The sequence below is a fragment of the Canis lupus genome, chromosome 13 (genome assembly GCF_003254725.2).
Source record: "Canis lupus dingo isolate Sandy chromosome 13, ASM325472v2, whole genome shotgun sequence".
Lineage (NCBI taxonomy): Eukaryota > Metazoa > Chordata > Mammalia > Carnivora > Canidae > Canis > Canis lupus.
Genome location: NC_064255.1, coordinates 22,010,771 through 22,030,516, shown reverse-complemented (window position 1 = coordinate 22,030,516; position 19,746 = coordinate 22,010,771). Strand labels below are relative to the sequence as shown.

Here is a 19,746-nt window from a genome sequence, read left to right as displayed (position 1 = left end):
AACATACTGAGTATGTTTATCTTTTGCCTAGTGAGGCTTAGATTCCTTGTCCCAGAAACTTATCATTGTTACAAAATTTTTAGGAATATGGAGAAAAATAAGCTTGCTGCTGAGTACCATCCTCAGTCAATAACAGCATTATGCGTAAATGGGATAGTTCCATTTGCTATATGTATAATAGAATGATTAGGGAATCATGAGCTATGAAATCAATATCCATTTATTCATCAATAGACTTTTCTTGAACAGCTAATATATACTGGACCCTGTGCAAGGCACTGGAAACAGGACAGTGAACAAGACAAATAGAGTGCCCGCCTTCATGGAATTTTGATTCTAGTGGGAAAAACAAAAAAACACAAAGCAAGTAGGAAAATATTTAATTCGTAATAAGTGCTACGATAAAAATAAACAAGGGGCCAAAATGCAGAATAACGAGGGAACCTGCTTTTAACAGGCTGAGCGAGGTGGGGCGGGGGCGTCTCTCCAACAAGAGATAGGCTGAGATCTCAACTGTGAGAAAGAACAGGCTGCAGAACATGGATATGTTCTCATGCATTCCAGAAAGAGGGAATGGCTTGTGCAAGGTTCAGGTCATGGTCCTGCCACTTACCTGCAGTGCGACCTTTGTCAGCTTAACCCCTCTAGGTCTCAATTTCCTAAATTCCAAAACAGTGGTACTAAATCTATTACTTATGGTTGTGAGGATTTAGTGAACTAGTACAAGGAAAATTCATGAAGCCAGGCACATGACACATGTTCTGTCGATAATAACAATCATGATTCCCTGAGCAACAAGGGTCTGAGAATTGGGTTAGGCATTACTCTGCATCTCTAGTTACGTATGATGTGCTTAGGTGTCTGACGTGGTGGCTGACCTACTCAATAATATATTTACTCTGGAACACATCTCGATCCTGCCACTAACTCTCCCATCAGAAAATGACAAAAAAAAAAAAGAAAAAAAAGCGGGGGGGGATCCCTGGGTGGCTCAGCGGTTTGGCACCTGCCTTTGGCCCAGGGCGCAATCCTGGAGACCCGGGATCGAATCCCACATCGGGCTCCTGGTGCATGGAGCCTGCTTCTCCCTCTGCCTGTGTCTCTGCCTCTCTCTCTCTCTCTCTCTCTCTCTCTCTCTGTGACTATCATAAATAAAAATGTAAAAAAATTTTAAAAAATAAAAAAAAAAATAAAATGACATAAAAGGCACATGAGAGTAATCAGATTTTTAAAAAATTCCTACCAGGATCACAAAAGCTCAACATTCAGTAGCTATCCCATGCTTTCTTTGCTCAGGCTGCTCCATCTACCTAGAATAGTCTTCCCTAAAGTCTCCTCCGACTGAGTAAATCTCCCTCCCAGAACACTTTTCTGCATCGAGACTTTGCTACACTGTAGTCTTATTTGGGGCTGTGTCATAGTGCCCGGTCCAGTGCTGGAGCTGCATGAATTAGTGACACACACATTCACAAAATGCTTTTCAAAGTCTCACTGATCGCATACCTTCCACTCAAATAAGAATCAGTGCAAGCATGGAACTATTTATAGCTTTTTTAGTTAAAAATTAATGGTAGTTGAAAAAGTAACAAATGTGGGGACCTAGTTTTCATTAAAGTTCGACTAAATCTTTACAAGTCTAGTAAATTTTCATACAAAATAAGAGGGGCTTTTCTTACTGTTTGATAAGCTCAAATTGAATGACTAAAGTCCCTTTAAAAAATAAGTCCCTTTTATACACCTAGTGAAAATTCCTTGGAGCCCCTGGGTGGTGCAGTTGGTTAAGCATCCTACTCTTGGTTTCAGCTCAGGTCATGATCTCAGGGTGGTCAGATCAAGTCCTGAATGGGGGCTCTGAGCTCAGCGAGGAGTCTGCTAAAGTTTCTCTCTCCCTCTTCCACTGTCCCTCCCCGTGCTTTCTCTCTCTCTCTCAAATAAACAAATATTTTAAAAAGGGGAAGGGGCCCCTGGGTGGCTCAGTGGTTGAACACCTGCCTTTGTCTCAGGTCATGATCCCGGGATCCTGGGATCGAGTCCCACAGGGAGCCTGCTTCTCTCTCTGCCTATGACTCTGCCTCCTGTGTCTCTCATGAGTAAATAAATAAAATCTTAACAAAAAAAATTCCTTTAAACATGTTAAAGCTACAATTATAAATCTAACCCATTTGCCTTTTTTTTTTTTTTATAAGCACTTCAAATGTCTGCTCAGGTAAGCATCAACCTAAAAAGCAAAACTATTCCCAGGTCAATTAATAACTTATAAACTTAATAAATTAAGCATAAATATATCTCAAAAACTCTAGCATTGTTAAAACGTGTGCAATTATTATATCCTTCTGTTTAAAATCATATCTTACACGAATTACTTATTTTCCATGGAAATCATAAGGCTACCACTGTAGGCAAAATAATGTCTCTCTGAAGATGAACACATCCAAATCCCCAGATCCTGTGAGCATGTTACATGACAAAGGAGAATTTGTGGGTGTGATTAAGTGCTTTGAGTTGGGAGATTATCCTGGACTACCTGGGTGGGCCCCATCACAAGGGTCCTTGAAAGTGGAAGAGAAAGGCACAAGAGGACAAAGTGATGTGATGAGCAAAGGGCCCTCCCGCCACTGCTGGCTTTAAAGAGGCAGAAAGGGGGTGAGGAGCCAAGGAATGAGAGCACCATCTATAATCAGGAAAAGGCAAGGAAACAATTCATCCCCAGAGTCCTCAGACAGGAAAGCAGGCCTGCCAATACCTTGAACTTAGCCCGGTGAGAACTGGGTTAGACTTCTGACATTATAATGGATCTGTGTTGTTTTAAGCCACTCAATGTGGGAGCCTGGGTGGCTCAGTGGTTGAACACCTGCCTTTGGCTCAGGTCATGGTTCCGGGGTCCTGGGATCAGGTTCCGCATCAGGCTCCCCACAGAGAGCCTGCTTCTCCCTCTGCCCGTGTCTCTGCCTCTCTCTGTGTGTGTGTCTCTCAGGAATAAATAAATTAAATATTTTTTAAATTTTTTTAAAAATTTATTTATGGTAGAGAGAGAGAGAGAGGCAGAGACACAGGCAGAGGGAGAAGCAGGCTCCATGCACCGGGAGCCCGACATGGGATTCAATCCCGGGTCTCCAGGATCATGCCCAGGGCCAAAGGCAGGCGCTAAACTGCTGCGCCACCCAGGGATCCCTAAATACTTTTTTTTTAAAGCCACTCAATGTGTAGTTAATTCATGACAGCAAAACAGGAACTAACAGCAGATTTGCTAGCATGCCCAGCAGCATGCCCTACAAAGCCATCAGTTCTGACCATTATGCTGTATGTCCCCCATCCCAGGCTGAGGGAGGGTCTGTCTACAAATGAAAGGCTCAACTGCTTGATAGTCTAGTTCTGCAACAAGAGTTATGTTGACTGCCCAGATATATGACCTGCGAAGCTAGACAGGAGAGTTCTGCTTGTCAGTGTAGTAGGTATAAAGTTGTCTCCTGCCCCCTTACACAGACTCAGTGGGGTTAACACCGATCACATTCCTGCCCAAGAAACATCACAGGGGATCAGCATTTCAAAGTCTCTCCAATAAGCCATGTTTATGAAGCAGCAGTGTCCTGGCACTGGAAAAGTCATTCAGAAGTGTGAACCCAACCCCTGCCTGCAAGAACTATTTTTTTAAAGATTTTATTTATTTATTTGAGAGAGAGAGAGCAGGAACAGGGGCAGGGGTAGAGGGAGAGAGAGAGAAGCAGACTCCCTGCTGAGCAAGGAGCCCAATGTGGGGCTCGATCCCAGGACCCTAGGATTTTGACCTGAGCAAAAGGCAGATACTTAACCAACTGAGCCACCCAGGTGCCCCAGGCCTTCCTTACATTACAGACTTGCCAGCTCCACATCTGTGTGAGCCAATTCCTTAAAGATAAATAGATGATTGATTGATTGATTGATAGAAAATTGATAGATTTTGAGTAATAAAAATATATCTATATAGTTATACAGAGAGAGAGAGAGAGAGAGAGGTGCATCCCATTGGTTCTGTTTCTCTGGAGAGCCCTGACTTGTATGAGCTCCTAGAAAGAGAACAAGGACAAGGAAAGTCTACAGAAAGGCTTCAGAGGGCAGGAAGGAAAGGAAGAAAAACCAGAGAGAGAGCGGAATCTAGTGGCTATAAGAGGCTGTCAGCCAACTACCACATCCTGAGAAATCGTATTTGGCAAATCCCAAAGAGTACAGCAAAATAGTCCCTCTTGCCCCACATAAAAGTGACTGGTTCCCCTCTCTTTGTGCTTTTTAAACTGGCATTCAGTTGTTTTCATCATGTTTAGTTTTTTCTTTTTCTTTTTTTTTTAATGAAAGAAAGGTGAGCCTTTCTATATCAGCTAGCACCCAGCTGACTGTCAGCTATTTTTTTTCCCAAGGTTTTACTTAAATTCCAGTTGGTTAATATATAGTGTAATATTAGTTTCAGGTGTACAGTATAGTGATTCAACACTTCCATTCATCACATGGTGCTCATGACAACCAGTGCCCTCCTTAATCCCCTGTTTCCCCCCTCCCTCTCCCGACCTCCTCTCTGGTGACCATCAGTTTGTTCTCTACAGTTAAGTCTGTTTCTTGGATCCTCTGCTCCCTTCCCCCCTGCTTTTTTCCTTTACTCTTTTGTTTTGTTCCTTAAATTCCACATATGAGTGAAATCATATGGTATTTGTCTTTCTCTGACTTATTTCATTTAGCATAATACTCCCTAGCTCTGTTCATGTCATTGCAAATGCTAAGATTTCATTCGATTTTTATGGCTGAGTAACACTCCATTATATATATAGATCACATCTTCTTTATTCATCAATGGACATGTAGGCTCTTTCCATAATTTGGCAATTGTAGATAATGCTGCTATAAACATTGGGGTGCATGTATCCCTCTGAAATAGTGTTTTGTGTTCTTTGGGTAAATACTCATTAGTGCGATTGCTGGATCATAAGTTAACTCAATTTTTAACTTTTTGAGGAACCTCCATACTGTTTTTCCACAGTGGTTGCACCAGTAGTTTGCATTCCCACCAACTATGCACGAGGGTTCCACTTTCTCTACAGCCTCACCAACATCTATTGCAGGGTTTTTTTGTTGTTGTTGTTGTTGTTATTGATTTCAGCCATTCTGATAGGTGTGAAGTGATACTTTTTTCTTAATTTCAAAATTATTCCAAGAAGCCCCTACTTCTTTCAGAGAGGCAGCCTAGCATAGTGATCAAGAGCAAAGAATCTGCAGCCAATCTGCCTGGGTTCAAACCGTGTCCTGCCTCCTCCTTGCTATATCAGACAGAGTGCTAATGCTTGACAAGTCTGTCCCCTTATATGTAAAATGGAATGATAACAGTACCTGCATCATAGAACTGCTGCGAGGAGTATCTGAGTTGATGCATTTTAAGTGATTGATGCATTTTGTGCTGTTAGAGCAGTGCTTAACACATACTAAGTTTTATTTAAATATTCATTATTATTTTTAATGTTTTTATTGAAGTTCAACTTGCCAACATACAGTATAATGCCCAGTGCTCATTCCATCAAGTGCCCTCTTCAGTGCCTGTCATCCAGTTACCCCAACCCTCTGCCCACCTCCCCTTCCACAACCCTTCATTACTATTATTCACTAAGTCCACTTTCCATTTTCTGTTTTTGCATTATGTGCTCTAGGCAGAAAAACCATGTAGCCTTCACTGTCCATAAAGAGAAGCATATTTTCCACAATTGTAGCCTTTGCTTATTGTTTAAACCAAGGTCTTCTATCAACTCATCAGTACACATTTTCAGCATAAACCCAATAGATGTGTATTTATTAAATATAGACAGGGGCGCCTGGGTGGCTCAATAGGTTGAGTGTCCACTCTCTTGGTGGACTCAGGACTGAAACTCTTGGTTTCAGCTCAGGTCATTATCTCATGGGTCATGGGATTGAGATCCATGGGCCTGTACTTAGTGGGGACCCTGCTTGAGATCTCTTTCTCTGCCCCTCCCATTCCCCCTCTCACATTTGCTCTCTAGATCTCAAATAAATAAAATCTTTTTAAAAAAGTATATATAGGCATTATCATTAATATTTCAAAGCATAATAAACACTTAGGAGGACAGTCAGCATTAGTAATGTTGGATATAAATTCATATTTCAAATAGCTGTGATCATTTTGGACTTTCTAGCCAACTTTGGGTCAAATTTCATTAGCTTATTATTGTACCAGACACTGCAGCCAGTGAAGGGGCCCTTCTAGGAAGAACCCTGTTAGTGTTGACATTTTCTTGTTCCATTATGTATGCAATTGTAGTATCTTCCCTCTACAGTGTCTTTGCAAGAACCTTCTTAAAACATTTGTGCATTTGGTGAGATTCTATTTGACACTAGATACTATAAACCATAAATCCATTTAGCCAGGCAGACAGAGGTTGCAGTATGTCACAATATACCAAAAACAAACGATTGACTAAGGGTTCCTCTGGCTTCCACTTTGCATTGGGGTCAAGGTGCCTCGGTTCCTGATATGACACCTGATGTCTGATAAGTGGATAGAGAGGACTTATCAATATGGATACTAAATATTTGTAGAGCTTCTGTGCTGGTTGTTCTCTGTTTGTTGCAAGGATCCATGCCCACCTCTGTGCTCCAGAGGACTGACCAAAAAAGGCTGCATCCCCTAGCCTCTATTGCTGTTGGATTGGTGTGTGGTTGGGTTTTCCCAATGGGAGATGCTGGCATAAAGCAGAGAGCAGAGAAAGAGAGAGTTCTGGGTCTTTCTCACCTGCTCCCTCCTGTCTGGCCATTCATCTTGGACAGGGGCTGTTTCCTTCCTCCACATAAACCCTCCCCATGGCTCCAGCTATCATGGGCCTCCTCTCCAAGACTGGGAGAAGCAATGCTCATTGTTGCTCACCCCTGGGAGCCTCAGCATCCTTTGTGTTCCCTTAACCCTGTCCACACCTTCCCAAGTGGTCCTTTCATCAATCTTCCTTGGCTGGAATTACATAAGGAGATTATTTCCCACCAGAAACCAGTGATAATTGCTTTATTTCTTTCTTTTCAATAAAGCAGTCAATGGCAATTTTTATTTTCTCCTTCCAGGACCTTACTTCAGAGAACACGGGTTTGATTTTTAAAGATTTATCTATTTATTTTATAGAGGGTGGGGAGGGGTGGAGGGACAGAGAGACTCTCCAGCTGACTTCCTGCTGAGTTCAGAGCCCAACGTAGGGCTCGATACCAGGACCCTGAGATCTCAACCAGAGCCAAACCAAGGGTCAGACACTCACTTGACTGAGTCATCCAGAGACCACCAAGACCACCAGTTTAAATAACTATTCTGAACAGTAAGCCAAATCATTTTCCTGACCAGTATGAATATAAGCCTTAGATTTCCCATTTCTCCCATCTCTCTTCCAGGAAAAGTTCTTGCTTGAGCCAATAAATGCCTGCTGCAAAGGGGCAGAATGAGCCCTGGATAGAGAGCCACTTGGCAGCTCTGGCCTCTACTCAGGGGTCTATCCCACCAGGCTGAACCTGTGCGAAGCCACTCCAGCTCTCTGACTCAGTTTTCTTGTCTGTAACATGAAAGTATGTTGGATCAGCTAATCTCTAGGTCCTCTTTAGCTCAAATATCCTTTTTGTGATTTTAGGAAGTCATAAAGTAGTTTAGAGGAAACTCTTATTTAGTACTTTTGTTTTCTTTTTTCTTCAACACCATCCCTACCCTCCTCTCCAAAACAAGTACATCCTCCACTGGTTAGAATATTCCTTTTGTGAAAAGTCTTTAAATTTTATAACTCCTAAGTAGGGGCGCCTGGGTGGTGCAGTGGATAAAGCATATGACTCTTGGTTTCGGCTCGGTTCCTGATATCAAGATCATGAGATCGAGTCCCACACATTAAAGATTGAGATTCTCTCCCACTCCCTCTGCCCTTCCTCCAGCTCCTGCTCTCTCTCTCAAATAAAATAAATAAACCAAACCTTTAAAAATAAATAAATAAATATGAACTAAGTAATAAGCAAGCCCAGACACAGTATCAATAATAGATTGAATTCTGTGCTTTCAAATACATTATTCTTTTTTTAAATTGTCATAACAACCCTGGAAGGTAGATACTGGTATCACCCCACTTTACAGATGTGGAAGCTGAGGAGGCTCAGAAAAATTCAACAATCTGTCCTGGAGCAATCACACAGTGTGGTGTGCTGGAGCCGGCTCATGAAAGCTGACCTACATGTTTGTCTCTTTCCAACTCTACATTCAGTGGCACATCAGTAACTTAAAATTGGCCTTAGTGAGGATATTCAGAAAGACCTATAGATCAGAGCTGCTGCTTTTTCTCCTCCTCCTCCTCCTCCTCCTCCTCCCCACCCTTCCTCTTCCTTCTGCCCTTCCTCCCCCCACCCCCCTCCTCCTTCAGAGCTGATTCTTCAACATTTACCATCATACTCTGGTCACACTGTTACTTAAACCACAGAGCTATGGTGTAAGCTCAAATCTGTCTCACCCTAAACCCAGCATGCTTTTTATGACACTCCAGCTGTGCCCCCCTGCACAGCACCTAATACAGTGCCTCGGGAAAAGCCATTGTGAAATACATATTTCCTGCACCAGATACCCAGAGGTCTCCAGGATAAATTTTCATTAGCCTTGCCATTCAAATAGGCTTGCTATTAGATGAAGACTTGCCGACAAATAACTTCCAAGGAATTCTTGGCTTGTGCTAATAGTCCTGCCACTGCTAGATGGAATAGATTATACACAGAGCACTGCTTTGTTTCCATTCCCTCATGTGTATGAGCACAATACTCTTCTGCTCTCCTAGTTAGGACTGTCCCTCTTTGCAGGTCTGGCTTCACAACCAGGAAATGCCTTGCCATGAATGCAATTTTAACTTGAGATGAAGCAAAGGAGGGGGGAAACCTTAAATTCCCCTAAAACCATGAACTTCACAGATTGAAAAATGTTAAACCTGTCAGAGACCTAAAGAGGTGATCTGGTCAGGCTTCTATCAACTTCCTATAAGCATACAGCCCACCCCCACCCCCACCCCCATTTCACTGAGACAACAGAGACCAAGGAATGTTCCGTATCTGCCCCAAAAACAATACTCTGTAACCTGATAATTACTATAACAGGATGTTGAGTGGGGTTTCTCTGGTTCCAGAACTTTGTTTTTGTTTTTTTCCCACTAAGTGTTGATTTTAACTAGTTTCATTAACGTGGGTCACCTCATTTCCTAGCTCTGGGGACATCCATGTCATTCAAGTACTTCTAACATGTGCCTGTGTATATAATTCAGAAAAACTTCCGATGACTCATTTCCAAAGACACACAATTCACAAAGTCATAGCTTCAGGTATGCAGATGAAAGAGAATCATACACATTAAATTTTATGGTCTGTTTCATAGAATCACTCATGAAGTAAAGTATTATGTCTTCCTAAATTATTTTTGGAAGATTTTTTTAAGTTTAGAAATGTCCCTAACTTTGTTTAGGTTTTTGCTCCAGCTTTATCCAGGTATAATTGACATATAACATTGTTTAAGTTTAAGGTATACAACTTGAGGATTTGATACACACGTATAATTGAAATGATTACCACAATAAGGCTAATTAACATTTCTATCAACTCACATAATTACTGTTGGTGTGTGGGGTGGGGGATGAGAATATTTAAGATCTCTAAGATTCTCTAAGATTCTAAGATAGACAATCTTTAAGATTCTCTTAGCAGCTTTCAAATATATAATATAGCACTGTTAACTACAGTCACCATGCTGTACATTAAGTCTCCAAATCTTATTCAGCTTATAAGTGGATGTTTGTATTCTAGGATTAACAGCTCCCCATCTACCCCATGGCTCTGGCAACCACTTCAGCTTTTTGAGATTCTACATATAAGTAAGATCAAACAGTATTTGTCTTTCTCTTCCTGACTTATTGCACTTAGCATAATGCCTTCAAGTTTCACCATGTTGTCACCAATGACAGGATCTCCTTTTTCGTGTCTGAATAATATTCCACCGCGTGTGTGTACACAGAGAGAAAGAAAGAAAGAAAGAAAGAAAGAAAGAAAGAAAGAAAGAAAGAAAAAATGGATTTTCTTTATCCATTCATCCACCAATGGACATTTAGGTTGCTTCCATGCCTTGGCTACTGTGAACAATGCTACAGTGAAGTCTCAGAACTTTGAAAAAAACCCAATCCTAAGGACAAATGGTACTAAGTATCCTGACATTCTAAGTCCAACAGTTGGAGCCAGCACCTTACTGCAGGGCTTATGGAAAGGCCACAATCAATCCTCCATCCCCTGAATCAAAATAAAGGAAGGAACAAGGGAGAGGAGTTCAGCCAGGAGGGAAGAGCAGTGTTCATGGAGAGAGCCTCTCCCCTCCCTTAAATCACAGCCAGGACTCCAGGAGAATCGTTCACAAAGCCCAGGAGTTCCAGCCACATGGAACTCCTGGCATTTCATTCCCCTATGGATGGTTGTTTGGGCAACAGGCTTGCAAGTTGCCTGGGGCTAAGGAAAAAGCCCTGGAGAGGACACCTTTGAGACAGAGGAGCAGCAAGACAGCTTGCACTGTGTCCAGGGACCTGCAAGGGTGTGCAAGGTTTCCTTGGGTAGACTGAACACTTAGAAGGTACCTAGGCTTGAGCCACCTTTCCCATATCTCATTAAGAGAGGGCATGAGGTGAAGCATGGTCAGGGGAAGAGGTTTCACTGGAGCCTGATCTCCATGCAAGGAAGTGTGTGGGGAGAGACTCCCAAGGGGGCCTTGGAAGGACTTGCTCCCACAGCCCACAGGAGAGCCAGCTTTAGAACCTGCCCCCGGGGGAGGTGACCACAAACCAGTTAGCTAGAGAAGCAGCAACAACCCACGGGGACAGGATGGATACCTCCTCTTGGACTCGGGGAGGAAGAACCTCTGTCTCCTCCCCGTTCCCGCCCTCCCACTCCCACCCTTCACCTAAGCTCCAGAAAGAGGGGCAGCCACGGGGAAACCAGCGGCCCCTGGAGCCACCACCTCCCCCTGCCTTGTAGGGCAGAGAGGAGAGATCAGATCAGAGAGAGACACTATAAAATTAACCTGAGGCTCATATCCTGGAATGAGACTGCTAAGAATTTCTGGAAAGCTGCAGGATTTGGCCTGAAGGTCACCAAAGGAGCCGTTTTAATGAAACCTCAGGAAGAGCCATAATATCATTGGGAACCGATACTAAAAAAAAAATAAAAAAATAAAAATAAAAAAATCTTTTCATAGTGATACCCTGAGCTGAGACTTCCCATTAAGCCCGTTCCAATTTACTCAACATTATTTATCAATGTGTGCCTGGTACTAGGTCTATGAAGTCAAAAAAGGCAACTGCAATTATTATATTTCAAGAGCACATATATTTAAGGTGGGAGACTCAGACATAGGAACCAACAATTTTACATTCTACAATCAGGTTACACAAGGTTCAGCAGAGACACAATAATACTTAGAACAATCTCTATGTCTCAATTTCCTCATCTATAAAATGGGAATTACAATAGCACCCACATCATAAGATGGTTGGTTGGATTAAATGAGCTATTTTATGCAGAACGGTGCCTGGCACTGAACATTAGTGTTCTATTCAAAGCAACTCATGTTCGACACTGTAGTTATTTTATGTTAAATAGCTAGGCACTGTTCCCAGCATGCTAAATACTTGATTATCTCAACAAGTCTATGAAACAGATAGTATTTATTATTCCCATTTCACAGAGGAGAGAACTGAGGCACAGAAAGGATAAGCAGTCTGCCCAGGAACACACAACAGAACTGGGATTCAAGCTTAGGCTGTCTAAATCCAGGACCTGCACTCACTGTGCAGCTCGGCAGGGTGACAGGGTGAGGGGGGGTGGTGGTGTTAGAGTGGCCAATTTTGCTGGGTACTTCCGGGAACACACAGGCTAAAGTGGTTTTTTTCCAAAACAGCGACCGATAAAATATAGTCCTAAAATAACTTGCAACAAAGAAGTCTGGCTCTGCCTGAACTTTCTAAAAAACATTCGCATGGATTCTTCATTCCTATTTCAAATTAGAAAAGGCAAAAATTCGGGGCACCTGGGTGACTGAGTGGTTGAGCGTTTGCCTTCGCTCAGGGTGTGATTCTGGGTCCCAGGATCGAGTACCGCATCGGGCTCCCTGCGGAGAGCCTGCTTCTGCCTCAACCTGTCTCTGCCTCGCTCTTTCATGAATAAATAAATAAAATGTTTAAATTAAAAAACCAAAAAGGCAAAAATTCATTCTGAGGGCCCTGGGTGTGCAGATACAAGCTCCCTAGCTGGTACAACTGGAGCCACCCTGGCATGTTGATCCTTCAAGCCTGCATCCGGCTCTTCTTGCAGAAAGCTGCATCCTGCCCCTCAGCCAGGTGTCTTGTTTGATTTGGATGCCATGCCCTCCAAAGGGGGAATTTCAGGTCCTCGAAGTATAGCCGGGGCAAGCAATGCTTGCTCTTGGTGTTTATATAACCATCCCAGCTCCAAAACAAGGGATGCTGGCACTCTCTAATTACAGACTTGTTGGCCTGTCGCTGGGGAGAGAAAAACAGGGATAATAGCTCCATCTGCCTGTGGAATTCAAGCTCTCTCTAGAAGCCCAACAAAGCTCCCAGAAAAGGAAGCAGGAGGCTAGATCCCCTAGCACCCCATTCAAAACATCCATTCTTATTAAATAAACAGAATTTGGCTGCTTCTAAACTGAGCGTGACTGTGGCCTTGGAAATGACATCATCACATCTGGGTAGCATTTTGTTAAGAGGAGAGCTCCTTTAAGTTCCCAGCCACATAAATCCGCCCCCCTGCGCATATCAAACATGTTCTTTAATCAAGAACAGCAAGAGTTCAACTTGGGAAGCATAAAAAAAGACATGCTTATTAATCCATACCATGTATCAGGATTCCAGATATCAAAATCTTGCTTCTCTTTTGCACACTAATAAACTGTGAGCTGGTGTCCAGTATTCCCATGGGGAGTTGGTGGTCCGAGCTTTTAATTCTACTGCATTTCATCAATTCTAAAATGAACATCCTTTTCATTCTTTACATCTTTGAATTCAGGCTGCATCTTATAATCCATGGCATCTTAGATTCAAAGAAGCATAGACTGAGATTCATGTATCTCATAAATTCTATTCTGCAATTCCTCTCTGACGGTTCCCCTTCGTCTTCACTGCCTCCTCCAACTAGAGCTGTCAGCATCATTTGCCTGGAAGTCTGCAGGAGGCGCATAACATGTCCCCCCATTGCCAGCTTGCACCCCTCCAACACATCCATCTTACTGCTTCTAGAACATATGTCTAATCATATCTAATCGTTGAATCTGGGAGATAGGTAATTAAAGATTATTTCACTACTTTTTTTCTATTTTTGGCAGGTATCTTGGTCTCAGGCTGCCATAACAAAATCCCCTAGACTGGGACCTTAAACAATAGAAATGCATTTTTCCATAGTTCTGGTGGCTGGGAGTCCAAGATCAATGTCTGGCAGTGTCCGGTTGCCAGTGAGAGCTCTCTTCCGGACTTGCAGACAGCCGTCTTCTTACTGCGGCCTCACATGACAGACAACTGACCTCATTTCATCTGAATTTCCTCCTATCTCCAAATGCAGTCACACTGGGGGGTTTAAGGCTTCAACATATGAATTTCAGGGGAACACAATTAAGTCCACAGCAGTAGGTTTGAAAATATACATAATAGAGATGCCTGGGTGGCTCAGTCAGTTAAGCATCTGACCCTTGATCTAAACTCAGGTCTTGATCTCAGGATTGTGATTTCAAGACCCACATTGGGATCCACACTGAGCGTGGAGAAAAAAATAAAATTCAAAACACATCAGTGAGGATTTCCTATTAACAAAGGCTACCTCTCTGTTAGGGGAGGTGAAGGAGGCTGATTTGGATGCACATAGAAGACAGCCATGAAAGGGGACGTTCACTCTTTAACCGCAAAATTACTTGGGGTTGTTTGGGAGTCTGGCAAGAGTTGCTTTTGTTGTTTTTATAATAATTTTTCAAATCACTTCAAGGCATCTCTTTAATACTGGTCTGACATTCAAGCTCACTGTCATGGCAAACATAAAGCCCCTGCCTCCCCAAAACCTCATCAAGAGCCTTATGTGTATCCTCTGTTCCAGCTCCCCCAAAACACATGCAGTCCTTTGAACTAGCCAGCAGCTTAATGGCTCTTTGCATGCACTGTTTTTGCTGTCTGGAATGCTCTTCCCAGCCTTGTAAATTCCTACTCTCCCTATAAGGCCCAGCTCAAAAGTTGCCTCTTCTGTAGAGACTTCTCTGAGCTTCACCTCCCAATTCTTTTTTTTTTTTTTAAGATTTTGTTTATTTATTCATGAGAGACACAAGGTGAGAGGCAGAGACATAGGAGAAGGAGAAGCAGGCTCCCTGGGGGGAGCATGATGCGGACTCAATCCCAGGACCCCTTGATCACAGTCTGAGCTGAAGACAGACGCTCAACCACTGAGCCACCCAGGTGTTCCTTCGCCTCCCAGTTCTTGAGGCACCATGCTCATGGTTCCACCATAGCACTGATCTGTGTTACAATTATTTGTCTGCAGAGCTGTCCCTCTCAACAGATTAAAGCCTTGAAAATCCATATTATAATTTATCTGTCTTTGTGTCCACAGTGCCTCATTTAGTGACTGCCACATCTTGGTGGTTCATTACATGTATACAGTGTGACTACACATTAATGAAATGGATTTTCTGTTCAAACTGTGTTTGGTGAATTTAATTCCAATCCAGTTGATTGGAAGTAGAACTGAATAAGCTTTTTTATTCTTTTTTTTTTTAAGATTGTATTTATTTATTTGAGGGAGAGAAAGTGTGTGCACACAGAGAGGAAGAAGGAGAAGCAGACGCCCCACTGAGCAGGGAGCCTGACACAGGTCTCGATCCCAGGGCCCTGATATGATGAGCTGAGATCAAGAGCCACCCAGGTGCCAAAAGAAACTGAATAGGCTTTTGAAAAAAAATTTTAAACTTAAAAAAAGTCTCCTTAACACAATATATAACTAAGTCTGTAGTCACTTTGACTTAAAAAAATAGTCTAGATCTCAGGCACCTGTTGCTCATAATACTCTGGAGTTATTTACATATTTTTGTATTTATTTATTTATTTGTTTGTTTGTTTATTTATTTATTTGAGAGAGAATGAGAAGGCAAGTCGGGGAAGGGGCAGAGGGAGAGAATATCAAAGCCAACTCCACGCTGAGCTCAGAGCCCAACCCAGGGCTCGATCCCACAACCCATGAGATTAGGACCTGAGCAGAAACCAAGAGTCAGGTTCTTAACTGACTAAGCCACTCAGGTGTCCCTCTGGGGGCACATTTTAAAAAGAAAACAGATTCACTGCCCTCATCCAGGCCTACTGAATGACAATCTCCACAGATAGATTCCCCAAATCTGTAAAATCTTAAAACATCCCTGAGAACACTGATGCAGTCAGTTCAAGGATAGATTTGAGACCTCTGTTTTAGGGAAAAATACAAAAAGTTTAGGTCAATTCATTCATGATACGGTGATGTCAACCAGTGTTTTGGTCTCATATTTACAGTATGACAGACTAACTTTAACATATCATTTACTGGGATCCCTGGGTGGCGCAGCGGTTTGGCGCCTGCCTTTGGCCCAGGGCGCGATCCTGGAGACCCGGGATCGAATCCCACATCAGGCTCCCGGTGCATGGAGCCTGCTTCTCCCTCTGCCTGTGTCTCTGCCTCTCTCTCTCTCTCTCTCTGTGACTATCATAAATAATAAATAAAAAAAAACATATCATTTACTTTGAGAACTTGCTGCATCACACTGAGGAGTGAATCAGACATTAGAAACAGGTGTACTGGGATGCCTGGGTGGCTCAGTCAGTTAAGCGTCTGCCTTTGACTCAGGTCATGATCCTGGGGTCCTGGAATGGAGACTGACATTGAGCTCCCTGCTCAGTGGAGAGTCTGCTTCTCATTTTCCCTCTGCCTCTCTCTCTCTCTCTCTCTCTCTCAAATAAATAAAATATTTTTAAAAAAGAAAAAGCCAGGGACACTGACATCATTTATCTGCACTATAAAAATATGAGGAAAACCCAAAGTTAGAAGGCTATGCTAGAAAGAACCTATAGAAGAGAAGACACAGATAAGTGAAGGAGCCACTCCAAACTTCCTACTTTATTATAAGCTCCAGATAAGGGGCAAACCACTCAACCTACACTGGTCTGGATATTTTCCATCTGCTGCTCCAGATCTACTCTCCACCTTCTGTATTCTCTCTGTCGCCTGAGAGTCTGACCCATGTGAACTGCACCTGTGGGTCCCCTGCCTGTAGCTCTGGTTAGATTAGGCCAGGGGAAGAGAGATCTAGGGAGTGAGGCAGAGTACTTACTCCTGCTGACACCTCCCTGACACCTCCCCACAGGCTAGCTGCCTCCCCTTCTTTATAGCTGTCAGCTGACCCTCTCCTGCAGCTTTCTCCCTGGATCTGCTCACACCTTCCTTCCCCTCCCTCCTTTAGGCTTAGGGGCTGTGAAGTTTTCTATTGCTGCTGTAGCTAACTACCACCAACCTAGTGGCCTAAAGCAAGAAACTCATTTTATTATAGTTTTCTAAGACAAGAGTTTAAAATGGGTTGGCAGGGAAGCCTGGGTGGCTCAGCGGTTTAGCATTGCCTTTGGCCCAGGGCCCGATCCTGGAGACCCAGGATCGAGTCCCGTGTTGGGCTCCATGCATGGAGCCTGCTTCTCCCTCTACTTGTGTCTCTGCCTCTCTCTCTCTCTCTACCTCTGTGTGTCTCTCATGAATAAATAAAATCTTTTTAAAAAATAAATAAAAATAAAATGGGTTGGCAGGGCTGCATTTCTTCTGGAGGCCTTAGGGGAGAATCCATTTCTTTGCCTTTCCCAGTATCTAGAGGCTGCTCGTGTTCCTTGGCTCTTGGCCCCACACAGCTCCGACCTCTGTTTCCATCATCCTATAGCCTCTGACCATCCAGCCCCCCTCTTATAAGGACTGCTTGGTCCCAGCCACCACATACAGTCTTTGGTCCAGGCCACCTCAACAGAATTTTTATCCTGTCTAGTCCACAGCAGCATATCAGATCACATCATTCATCTATTTAGGACCCCTTGGTGGGTTTCCATCAGACTTCAAATAAAACCTGATTTCTTACTAAGAACACATAATACCCTCCATGGTCTGCTCCTGCCCATCCTTCTGGTCCCATCTCATCCCCCCACCCCTGTTATGCTCCAGCCACACTCATCCTCTTTGAGCCCCTCCAACTTGTCAAGCTTTTTCCCACCTCAAAGCCTTTGTATTGTTCCCCTTCCAAGGTTCTTCTCATCATTAGATCATAAAGGCTACCTACTCCAGGAAGCCTTACTTTCCTACCTCAATGCAAAGTAGGATCTGACCTCCCTTTTCCTGTCCCAGTTCCATTATTCCATATCTCAACCCTTTGGTTATTTCCTTGGTGGCACTTATTATAATTTGTAATGATTTCATTTGTTTCTTTGAGTTTTAAGGTATTCTTTACTAGACTGTAAATTCCAGGAGCACAAGCCTTAAGTCTTGTCTAATACTGTCTTCCTATAGCCATGGAGTCTGACAAAGTACACCCTTAATATGTTTGTTATATGTGGTATATGGCCATTGCTTAGACTCTAGGAGGCAATGGGTAATCAAACCAAGCCTGTAGTCTTTATTGCAGTGTGGGCCAGTTCCTTTCACTTGTTTACCAGCCTTCCAACCTGAGCAACCATAACCATTACTGTATCTCCAGCCCTAAAACGCCACATGAACTATATGCACTGAGTAGAAATCCTCGCCACCACTATTCATTTCAATTCACTAGCTATGGAGAAACACTAAGCAGGGATGAGTAGCGTCACCTACTCAATACTGAAGAACAGCATTATGTTACTTATATGTGTAAATGATAGCACGAATTCATCATGATTCTTATTATGGGCCAGGAACCGTGATAAATCTGTTACATGCATCACCTCATTAATCTTCACAACAGCCCCACGATGCTATAGCATAGCAACAAAGAACATAGGTTCTAGAGTCATACTGATTTGGGTTCAAATGCCAGCTCTGCTTCTCTTGAAAAATCCCTTAATAGCTCTGTGCTTGCATTTCTTCATGGGTGAAATGGGAGTAATGGTTGTTACCACATGTTAGCGTTGTCCAGAGGATTAAATGAGATTGTGTATGTGATGTGCTTCGCTCAGTGCCTGGCACATAGAATTCGTTCCATAAATGCCAGCTGCTTCTTCTTAACTTGCTCTTCTGTGGGACATTTTACAGCCTGCAGCATTCGACTATGCATTGAACACAGAGGGAGAATGAATGATCAGGGCTGAGCTCCTGCCCTTTGGGAGCACACAATCAGAGACAGCTGCAAGCACATTCTTAGAATTCAGAGAAGACAGTAAATGTGTTCCTCCAAATGGCTGTGTTCATTTTATGGTGCAAGCACAGTAAACCTATGTTCTCATTTCCTTTTCCACCAAAATAGCTATCTCTGCTCCCTGAAGAGGCCCTGGATTATTATAGTCCCTTGAATGCCCTGAAATTCTCAGGAGAGAAGGAATGTTTTTTTAAAAAACAGGCACAGCTTGGAGCTAGAAGACAAAAGGTTAAATTCTCTTAAGCTACGACAATGTAACTCATTTCCTGTTTTTCTCAACTGTCTAGACACAGATCTCATAAGCATTAGCCATGAATCCCACCATCATGTTAAAAATAGAAGGTTTAAATATGAAATGCTGTGGTGGAGGAAAGATTGTAGGTTTCTACCTTCATCCACAAAATGACTACTTTGAAACAGGACTTTTTGGCTTTGGTGTCAGCTTTTCCCTAAATTCTGTGAAGCTGTATTTCAATGGCAGGACTAGAGAACACCTTTTTTCCTAAAGAATATATCTGCCCCTCCATAAAGTGAATGCAATTTTTCCCTCTACGTTTTAAAACCACTTGAAGACAAACTTATGGCAGCTTCTCCTAACAAGGACTGTGGTCACACTTGAAAGTTTTCAGGTTACTGCACAGGCCAACATTTAGTCCCAAATGGATGTGTGCAAGAGAAAATCCATATAGAGTTGACACATTTACTGTTTCTTCTGCTTATATCTTACCCTTCCATAAAGTGTCTGACAAATGTTTTGTTTTGAATATGTAATTTTTTCTGGAAAACACATTTTTTTAAACTCCTGTAATAATTCCTGGGCAGTGTTACTCAAGTGTGGGAGATCTACCATGACAAGTTTCCCAAATCTATTGGACCACAGAGCCCTTTTATCATTAAGCCTTTTAACACCTCCCCAAACAATATTCCATGGAATAGCAGTTTAGAGAACATGAATTGGATACCTCTATGATTCTTTTTTTCTGGTTTCTGGATTATATAAGGCTAGGTCTCTTCCCTAATAACCTCAGCTATCTGATTTGTAACATAAAATCTAGAAGTAAACAAGTACTATTGACTCTGCAGTGCTGTAATGGACCTGTTGTTCTCATTATTGGAGACAGATAGAAGCCTGCCTTACAGATACTCATGCATTTACTTTAGAAGGAATGTATTCATCATGGCTTTTAACATTTGAACAGGCACATACTGAAATAAATGTAGAAGAGTGTGTGTGTGTGTGTGTGTGTTAGTATATGCAAAAAAATTTCCTAGGTCTATCCACTAAAAGGATCAAGAAGCAATGAGCTTCT

The 19,746-nt window shown here is 42.7% G+C and overlaps 1 protein-coding gene across 3 annotated transcripts in view; it reads right to left on the bottom strand.

Moving 5' to 3' along the window:
• Window positions 1–19,746, bottom strand: part of NTAQ1 (N-terminal glutamine amidase 1) — a 226,803-nt gene that overhangs the window by 126,366 nt on the left and 80,691 nt on the right. Inside the window, exon 6 of one of the 3 annotated variants that reach the window (XM_049092707.1) lies at window positions 11,363–18,347. The exons of the other annotated variants lie outside the window; for them this stretch is intronic. Within the exon in view, the coding sequence (XP_048948664.1) occupies window positions 18,328–18,347 (20 nt within the window). The 3' untranslated portion in view covers window positions 11,363–18,327. Of the gene's footprint in view, window positions 1–11,362; window positions 18,348–19,746 lie in introns of those variants that run through there. 3 annotated transcript variants of the gene reach the window in all.